Source organism: Condylura cristata, unplaced genomic scaffold (genome assembly GCF_000260355.1).
Source record: "Condylura cristata isolate star-nosed mole 26May11 unplaced genomic scaffold, ConCri1.0 scaffold00029, whole genome shotgun sequence".
Taxonomy (NCBI): Eukaryota; Metazoa; Chordata; class Mammalia; order Eulipotyphla; family Talpidae; genus Condylura; species Condylura cristata.
In genome coordinates this window covers 8,304,124-8,313,501 of record NW_004567130.1, presented here as the reverse complement: position 1 = coordinate 8,313,501, position 9,378 = coordinate 8,304,124, and the positions used below count along the sequence as shown (strand labels likewise).

At 39.9% G+C, this 9,378-nt stretch overlaps 1 protein-coding gene across 1 annotated transcript in view; it reads right to left on the bottom strand.

Annotated features, from left to right (window-relative positions):
* Positions 1-3,547: 3,547 nt before the first annotated feature.
* The window catches only part of HSCB (HscB mitochondrial iron-sulfur cluster co-chaperone), a 10,363-nt gene continuing 4,532 nt past the window's right edge, over positions 3,548-9,378 (bottom strand). The window contains exons 5-6 of the mRNA XM_004690863.2: positions 5,776-5,823; positions 3,548-4,314 (exon numbers count right to left, since the gene is read on the bottom strand). Of these exons, the coding sequence (XP_004690920.1) occupies positions 4,223-4,314; positions 5,776-5,823 (140 nt within the window). The 3' untranslated portion in view covers positions 3,548-4,222. The remainder of the gene's footprint in view (positions 4,315-5,775; positions 5,824-9,378) is intronic.

Sequence of the window (9,378 nt, the reverse complement as noted above, 5' to 3'; positions counted from 1 at the left end):
GCAGAACAGGCAGATGGATGAAGTACACTGCTGAGGGGAGCAGCGGGCGGGTCAGGAGAGGTCTGCCACGCCATGTGGGCACCTCCGGGGCAGGCGGGAATCAAACTCATGCGAAAGTGGCTTTAGTTTCTCAGTGCTGGGCTTTAACCCGCTGCGCCACCAAGGAGGGCCTCTTACGATTTTTTTTAAAGAAAATATTTATTTATGCTTGCAGAACTGGGGTGCAGGCCAGAGGTGCATGTGTGCGTGTGTGTGTGTGTGAGAGAGGATTCACGAAAGTGGGGAGCAGAACACAGCGCTGAGGGGAGCAGTGGGTAGGTAAGAAGTCTGCTGCTCCATGTGGGTCACCCTCTTGGCCGGGATCCAACTCGTGCTGAAGCGGCTACATCTAGCTTCATAGTGCTGTGCTTTAACCCACTATGCCACCAGAGAGGGTCCTTCTCACGATTTTTATTCAACACGTGACTGGAGGTTCTAGTAAAGGCTATCAGGTCTCTGAATTAGGAAGGAATACGTGTGCATCTCTCCTGCTTGCCTGTGACTATGCAGGTGATTCTTTTCATTTTCCCCTTTCAAAGCAGTAGCAGCAGCACTTTCTGCCCTCATGTATTTGTGCAAAGTTGTCTTTTTTTCTTTTCCTCGTAAACCCATCCTTTTAAAATGTAAAAAATAAAAATAAAAATTTAGCTAGGAATAAGTGAAATCATATTTGTACATCTGAGCAACTAGAGTAACAGTTCAGCAAGGCAGTAGAAATCAAGTTCAATGTTTTAAAAATAAGTTTAAATCAATTTTATTTCTATACACTGGCAATAAGTCATCAGGAGGCAATCTGAAAACTAAGAAAATAAGGCAGTAATTTCATTTACAGGAGCATCAAAAAGAATAAAGTACAGCAAGCCCTCAAAAAAACTTTTGTCAAAGGCTTTTCCTTATGTTGATGAAAAAAGGAATCTCAGCCAATGTGGAACCAGACGGCGTTATTTAAGAACCTGGTTTCATTATACATCTGTTTGTTGAAGTTGCAATTTTCAAGAATCTGTTGACAATATTAAGTGAGGGCTTTCTATACTCAGGAGTAACTTTAACAATATAAGCACATGACCTTTACACTGAAATGACAAAACATTATTGAAAAAAATCAGAAATGACCTAAATAATTGAAAAGACAGTCTATCTTCATCAATCATAATAGTTTGAATAGAGAATATTCTCCTCACTGATTTACAGATTCAATGCAATCTTTATGAAAATTCTAGCTGACTTTTTTAAATGACAAATTGTAAAATTCATACAGAAATGCAAGTGTTATATAATAAAGAACTTAACATTTGTTTCAAGTTCATTTGGAACTTTCTGATTAATAGGCATATAAATTTATGCTAAGATTAAATCTGTAGAGATCTGGGATTGAATCTTCTTGATTCTTACCTTCTGGGACTTTTATTGTAAAACAAGTTGAATTTGATGGAATGATGTCAGGTATTATACATAGTGCCTGGCATATAGTAAGTATATAGCAAATAGAAACATTGTTTTGGCTGCTTGGTATAAAAATCCTCCCCCCAAAAAACAGGAAGCACATCTAATTGTTCTCTCTTTCAGTATTCAGTATTGTCTTATACATGGTAGGTACTTGAAACTTTATTGGAAGGGTATTTTTTCATAAAAGGCATTTTTTGTTGTTGCTAAAGACAAGTCTGTTATAAAAATAAACAATAAAAGTAGTCATTATAATTAAAAAATTATGAGTCTCACTGTCCTTTTCTATGCTAAATAATTTGTAAAATTCTCTTAATATTCACAACTTCATTTGAATCAACATTGGTTTACAAACTGAATATGATTTGGAGGACTAGGTTTATACCCCCTCAGATGTCTCACACCACACTATCCCATGAATAAATGAAACTTAGCACAGTCAAGTTCTCACAGCAAACCAAAGTACCAGAGTTTGGATTCAAACCCATATATATTACTCTGTTCAAGCTGAGTAGCAAAATTAGACTAAAGACAGGGTTGAGTAACACAATTAATCTCATTGTCACATGTTGGATGTCTAAGATTGAGGTGTGTGCATGGTAGGTTTTATTTTGTGGTGAGAGGAGTTTCTTCATGGTTTCTTGATGGTTATTTTCTGACACTTTTTCATATGGCCTTTCCTCAGTGCATGAATGTACAGAACTGGGATACAGGCCAGAGATGCAAGAGGTGAGAGGATTCACCAGAGGGCTGAGCGGGGAATAGAACAGGCATATCGAGGAAGTACATTGCTGAGGGGAGCAGTGGGTGTGACAGGAGAGGTCTGCCACACCATGTGGTCACCTCCCTGGCTGGGGAGGGGATCAAACTCTCGCCGAAGTGGCTGTGGTGAGTTTCATGGTGCTGTGCTTTTACCTGTTGTGCCACCAGGGAGGGATCAGGGCCCGCTTTATGACTGAATTTTACTTACTTTCTGAAGTACCATCTCCAAAGATAGCCACATTGGGGACAGAGGGTGGGGGCAAAGAGGTAGATTGGATATGATTTGGGCTTCAGTTAATAACTTTAATCCAAATAGGGCTGCTAAGCTTTCAGATGACTACTTATCTCCCAAAGGAGTTTGTCAGATAGCATTTGAAAGGGTTCCTAGATTTAGAAGTTCAGCTAATCTTGGAGTTTAGACTAAAAGGGAAAGGATTTGGAAGAGGAAAAAAGAATCTGACTTGACTCCGTCTTTTTAAATTTATCCTCTATGTCTGAAATGGTTTTCTGGGAGACCCAGTGACTTTTCTAGCTGATGGTGACAGGTGGAATGTCAAGTTTCTTTGAAGTCCTGCCAAAAATGTCATTTGAGGCAACATTTACCTGATTTCTTTTTGTGGTCAGATCATTTTGGTTTTGATCATTGTTGTGCAAAAGGAATGAAAACTGTCTACAGAAGTATTCCAAACATTCCTTTCATCTCCTTTTCTGCAGAAACAGTCAATTTAATCAGGACATTTGCTTGCATTGTAATTATTTACCTAAGACTTCCTGTGTATTATAGACAAGTCCTTATGAACTGAAAGGGTTGGCAACTGTATTGGTATTCCCAAGTCCTATTAAGCCAGCTAGTGGTTAATTTGCCTTCAGTAGATACATAAATTCTAAAATGTTAACTGAATGCAAAGGAGCTGCAGTTTTTAGTTCTAGTATTTAACCTGGGTTTAAAGTCTAAGAGTTTATTTTCCCGTAAGAGTTTGAATGTTGTTTCTTGGACTTTGAAATCAGAACCTCCTACTTTAATCTTCCTTGAGTCATTTTTTTTTAAACCAATCAAGAGTTTACACTGAATTTCCAAAGACCTATAAGAGGAAGTAGAGCTGCTTTGGGCTAAATGTGTCAATTGTCCTGAGAGAAAAGGCTGGTTAAAAAAAATGTTTATTGATTTCCTTCTCATTGCTCTTTTATATTACTTTTTTGGGGTGGAAGAACGAGGGTATAGGCCAAAAGTGAGGAGTCTCAAGAGACAAGAGCAGGGAGCAGAACAGGCCTTACTGAAATGTACTGCTGAGGGTAGCAATGGGTTAAACAGCGTAGGTCTGCTGCATCATGGGGGTCAGCTCCCTGGTCAGGGATCCAATCATGCCACAGAGGTGATAGCATGAGACTTAACCTATGCCACCTGGGAGGCCCAAAACAGACTAATTCTTTATAGTATTATCCACATTTTGAAATGATGGTCAAAGAGACCTGTAGGTACTTTTGTGTGATTGCGGAATGCACTAAAAGTCACACTAATGAGGGAATTACCTATCAGTGAAGGTCATGCCATCAGAAAGTAGGTGTGCTGAGGGGAGGCTGGCAAGCCCATTGCAAATCTAGCTCACTGCCTGTCTTATAAATGAAGTGCTACAATGGCAGAATTGAGTAAATGTCAGATAGTCTTGTCCACAAAGTCTAAAATATATGCTACTTGTCTTTTGCAGAAAAGGTTGTTGACCACTACTATAGGGCCTCAGATTGGCTCTCTCCCCATCTTCTCATCCACTGGCCCAGACAGTGGGCAAGATACATCAGTTATCACATAAAGAACTGACACAAGCTCTGGTGAGAAATATTTCCACTTGCATGATGAACCTGGCCATCCAGTAATGCTTGAATAAAGATAAGTGATTACAGTATATCTATTCTCAATTAGAAGAAATTAGAAGGGAAATCTACAAGAACTTTATTTTAAAAACATTAAAATTAGCAACAGTTAGAGGGGGATCTTCTTTAACTTGATCTTTTCTTCTACATTTGAAAAATATTTCATCTTTGTTAAAATTTCCTTGGCTTTTTCAAAATCATCTGAAATAAAGAGATGTTAATGAGAGGCTTCATTTCAACCACGAATAAAACCAACCACCTTGATCAAGGCAACTAAATCTAAGAATGCCTGGCTCTGGTAGATCAATTACTCTGTAAGTCTAAGTAAGTGAGTGGAAGAACATAGGGACAAAAGGATGATCAAAAAGGGGGTAAAAGCACATTGCTTACAGGATTCAAACCTTAAATAGGAGAAGCCAATTCTCTCCAGAACAGCCCCCCAAGAAATGAAATGATTGTGATTTAAGAGTTCTCCCTCATACAAGGGGGTCTAATTTTGAGAAGAATGAGTACTTCCTCTGCTGAGGTGTAATGCTCCTGTAGAAGGCTGTCTCTAGAAATGATGCCTTCCTTCAGACCATCTTTTCTTGACTAGGGGGTGATTTTGTCACTACTGTGCTGTCTGGAGTAACTGGAGACATTTTTGGTCATAGTTGGGGAGGTGGTACTGGCATTCAGTGGACAGAGACCAGGGGTGTTTCTGAACATTGTGCAGTGTACAAGACAAGTCTTCCTCTGTCCATTGGCCTGTCCACTTGAATTGTCAAGTGTTAATGTTGAAAAATCCTAACTTAAAATCTATGCAAAATTAAATAACATACCATGATAATCATATATGATTAAAACAATCAGGAAGAGTAAGTGAATGATTAACACAAATCAGGAGAATGCTTACTGAGGGGGATGCATTTGCAAAGGACCTACTAGAGCCTTGAAAGGCAGGGGGATTCTAGTTATATGGTAAAAGGCCTTGCTCTTATAAGGTAACAGATAAAGGAGGACTATGTAGTCATCCAGGGGAAGAAGCCACTTTGGGGCACTGTACACTACTAAGAAAGTAGATGAAATTGGTTTATGGAGAGGAGAGAAGGAAGAAGAAACTATTAGGGCATCAAATTCAGAATCAGTCTTGGTTCCAAATCTCTTTCTGGTTTCCAGGTTCTGCTCCAGGAAAGCTCCTCTCATACTGTAATATAATCATCTCAGGAACATTGTCTTTACAATTCTGGGAGATGGCATTGATTCTTTAAAATAGCTTCTTTTTATCTGGGTTAGTTTGAGTGGCTTTATGCTTCCCTAAGTTCCTTCCCTATGAGGCAGCACAAGTCAGAGATGGCTAAAAAGGTTGTTTTTACTTGAATCTGCCTGTGTAGAATTCAAATTCGACCTCTGTTACACAGCTCTTCTTTCATCTTTTACTTGGAGGAACTTTCTTTTAACTCTTCTTTCACTGTTTTTGACTCATAGTTTGTGCCAAATTTCAGTAAGGTTTCAGCAAGACTGAATCCTTGAAGGCAAAAATGTAGACTCACATATTATATTTTCTACCATCTCATGTACCTACAGTAGTAGGTACATAACAGTTACTGATTGTACTCAGTTATACCTCAGTGTTTACAATTTCTTTCCATATTTAATAAAGTCAAGAAATATAAAAAGTACCTTCTTCGAAAGCTCTGCTTACACTGTCAGTCAGCTCCTCCTGTTTAGCTGTAAGAGAAAACCACTGTATTAATTTTTCCATTTCATGACATGAAGGCAATATTTTTGTCATAATGCTAGTTTGCTCAAACATAGCAAGGGGTCTGGTGTCAAGGGGAGACTTTCTAACTTCCATCTCTACATGGTGGCAGTGCCTGTTGAGTGTAAGTACTGGCTGACCCTAGTTACACCATGTTTTTCTTTCTTTTTTTGTTTTTTTTAAAAGATTTTTTTATTTTATGCATACCACAACTGGGATACAGGCCAGAGGTGTAGGGGGAGAGGTGAGAGGATTCACCAGAGAGTGTGGGGAACAGAACTGGCAGACTGACTAAAATACAGTGCTGAGGGGAGCAGAGGGCGAGACAGCTGGAGAGGTCTGCTTTGCCACGTGGGTCACCTCCCTGGCTGGAGACTGAACTTGTGCTGCAGTGGCTGCTGAGAGAGAGCTTCATGGTGCTGTGCTTTAACTGTGCCACCAGGGGAGGCTCTATTCCAAATTTTTCTACCCATGGAAGGTAAGGGATAATACCAGGACTTATAGAATAGCAAAAAATCATTAAAAAAAATACCTTGCTTGGTATTTCACTAATAAGGAAGTTCACTAATAGGAACTGGCTTTTGGAGAGGCAAGGAGGATGAAGAGAATTAACAAACTGTCTCCACCAAGCAATTCAAGCCTCCCAGATTTCAAGAAAAAATTAACAAATTGTCTTGGCCTACTACCAGGACATTACAGAGTGTGTCTGGGAAACCACTTGCAAATTATATGTGTCCATGAAAAGGAAACATTTAGATCATATTGTACCTTAAAAGAGAAGATGGCGGTCTCCCTGGTGGCACAAGGGGCTAAGAAGCAGCACTGTGAAGTTACCCACAGCCACTGCAGCATAGGGAACTGACCCACATGGCACAGCAGCCTTCCCCTGACCTGACTGCTGATCCCCTCAGCAGTGTATTTCAGTCAATCTGCCTGTTCTGCTCCCCACTCTGTCTCTGGTGAATCCTCTCACCCTCCTCATCTCTGACTTAGATCCTAGCTCTTATATGCATAAATAAATCTTAAAAAAAGAAGAGAAAATGTCAAATAAAGTAACTACTTCTGCTCTTTCCTCATTAGGATTTGAAGACTTTAATAAGTGCATTTCCTGGATATAAACAGTATTGTAACCTCTCTCTGAGGCTTGTATTTACAGGTGTAGTAATTCCATCAACCTTGAGTTCCAAGGCTAGATGGGAACTGAGGGCACAGGAAAGGTCACTGCGGCAAGGCATAACAAAAAACTAATGTATTTGGATAGATAGGGCCCTTATTGATCCCATGGTCAATAACCTCACTGTGATATACTTATCTCTGCTCTTTGCTTCTCCACTAAATTGCTTTGTTTCTGAACAGTTGGAAACACTAAACTGCAAATAATTGGGACTAAAACCCTGTGGCAACCAGTCATACCTCATATTATTATAGCAAAATAATCTGTATCTCTATTCAGCACTAAAATTCTGCCCCTGTTCAACAGGAAGTAGTTCCAGAAAACAAACCTCTATCCATGGTCTCTTAAGAATGAGGAGCAGCATATAAAGCAAGAAGAAGCTGTCACTAGCCTGAGAGCTGTAAATTCATTGTCCTGCTCATCCTTGTTTTGTTCCACTTTGTTTTTTCTTGCAGACAAAACCAGGCAACCAGGCAAAGCTGGCTGAAACCAAGGTGGAGGAAGAAGACAAAGGTTAAGCCACCACTTTATTACCATGCAAGTACCTTGCCAGATCCAGTCAAGATCAAACGTGAAAGAAAAAGGAACATGAGTGCAGTTCCTAGAAAAACCTGCCTATTTCTCTGAAATCTGGCCTACACAGACATTTTAACCTTTCCTCTTCTTGAGTATGCCCCACACAAGTCCCCGCTTCTCCCTAATTCAGAGAGATGGCCTTTGAGACAGTAATCTGCCATCTCCTCAGGTTTGCTGGCTCCTGATTAAACTTGATTTCTTTCCACTTTTTTTTTTTTTAATTTCTTCATAGATGAGGTACGGGAAGGTGAGAGGATTCACCAGAGACAGAGTGAGGAGAGCAGCAGGCGAGATAGGAGAGGTCTGCTGCGACATATGGGTCAGCTCCCTGGCCCGGGATCAAACTCAGGCTGTAGTGATGTCAGCACTGAGATTTAACCCCTAGGCCACAAGAGACACCCCTATTATCTGTTGTCATAAGTTTTGGCTTATGAGTGTCAAGTAGCCAGTCCTCAAACTCCTGATAACAATGTAAATCATTTACATGGTTCCTGCTTTCAAATATATCACCATTCTAGGTAATGACAGCTGTTAGGGAACTGTCCTACCATTATTTGGTTGTGCTGGAAAAGACCCTGTCTTCAGACTCCTAGGCAATAGTTGGAAATTTGTTTCTCAGGTGGCCATGTTGTGTCAAGAACAGAACACTGGATTAGAAGTCTGGAGCTCTAAAGTCCTGACTAGCTCTAACTAAAACTAGCTCTATGACCTTGAAATATTCATTTTACCTTAGGCCTTAGCAGATTCCTATAGGGAAGAACTGAAGAATTATTCTAAATGATGGTGAGCTGCCTGCTCAAAGTCACATGTTTACTACAGAACTAGAAAAATCCCTCACCACTGAGCACTTACTACGGGCTAGGCACTGTGTTGCTTTATAAGCGTTCTATCTCATTTAACTTAATCCTTATGTAAACCATGTATTAATACTATCTGTTTTGCAAATGAGGAAACTAAGGCTCAGAGGGAAGAAATCACCTGGTCAAGATCACACAAAAAAGTTGGTGGCAGTGTTGGACCTAAACCCAAATCTAGCCAATCTCTATGGACCTATATGATCCTCTGCTTGTCTTGAATTTCTGTCTCAACATTACCCTGCCCTAATGCTTTTCACTCATCTTTAGTTGATGATCAATCATTAAAATCAATTGTAATGATTTTAATTTCTTCACTGAAAAAATATTCACCAGGCTTGTGTTATATACCAAATACTATTCTAGTTTGCTGAAGAGAAGAGAAGAAAAAGCAGACAATTTCTGTCTCTGCAAGTCTCAGTCTCAAGGGGGAGGCAGATATTGGTTAGTCTCACACAACTGTAACTGTGATTGTACTACAAAGAAAGGGTACCCACTGTCAATGTATAGAAAGAGAAGTTCTCTGATAGTGATAATTGCCCTCACATCTGAAGGAGAGTCAGCAGGATAGAGGAGAGGGTTTTAGGCAGAAGTAAACACATGCACAAAGACCCTATGGTAGGAAGGTGTCTATTACAGATGAAAAACCGGAAGTGACCTATGTAGCTGGAGTGGAGGCAGCCAATGGGAGGAAACAAAGGCTTCATACAAGACCCTATAAGCCATGCTAAAGAATATGGCCTTTAATCTGACAGCAGTGGTAAGAACTTATATATATTTATATATTTTTTTAAAAAGATTTATTTATTCACATAGAACTGGAGTATAGGCCAGAGATGTGGAAGGTGAGAGGATTCACCAGAGACAGAATGGGGAGCAGAACAGGCAGACTGACGAAGTACACTGCTGAGGGGAGCAGC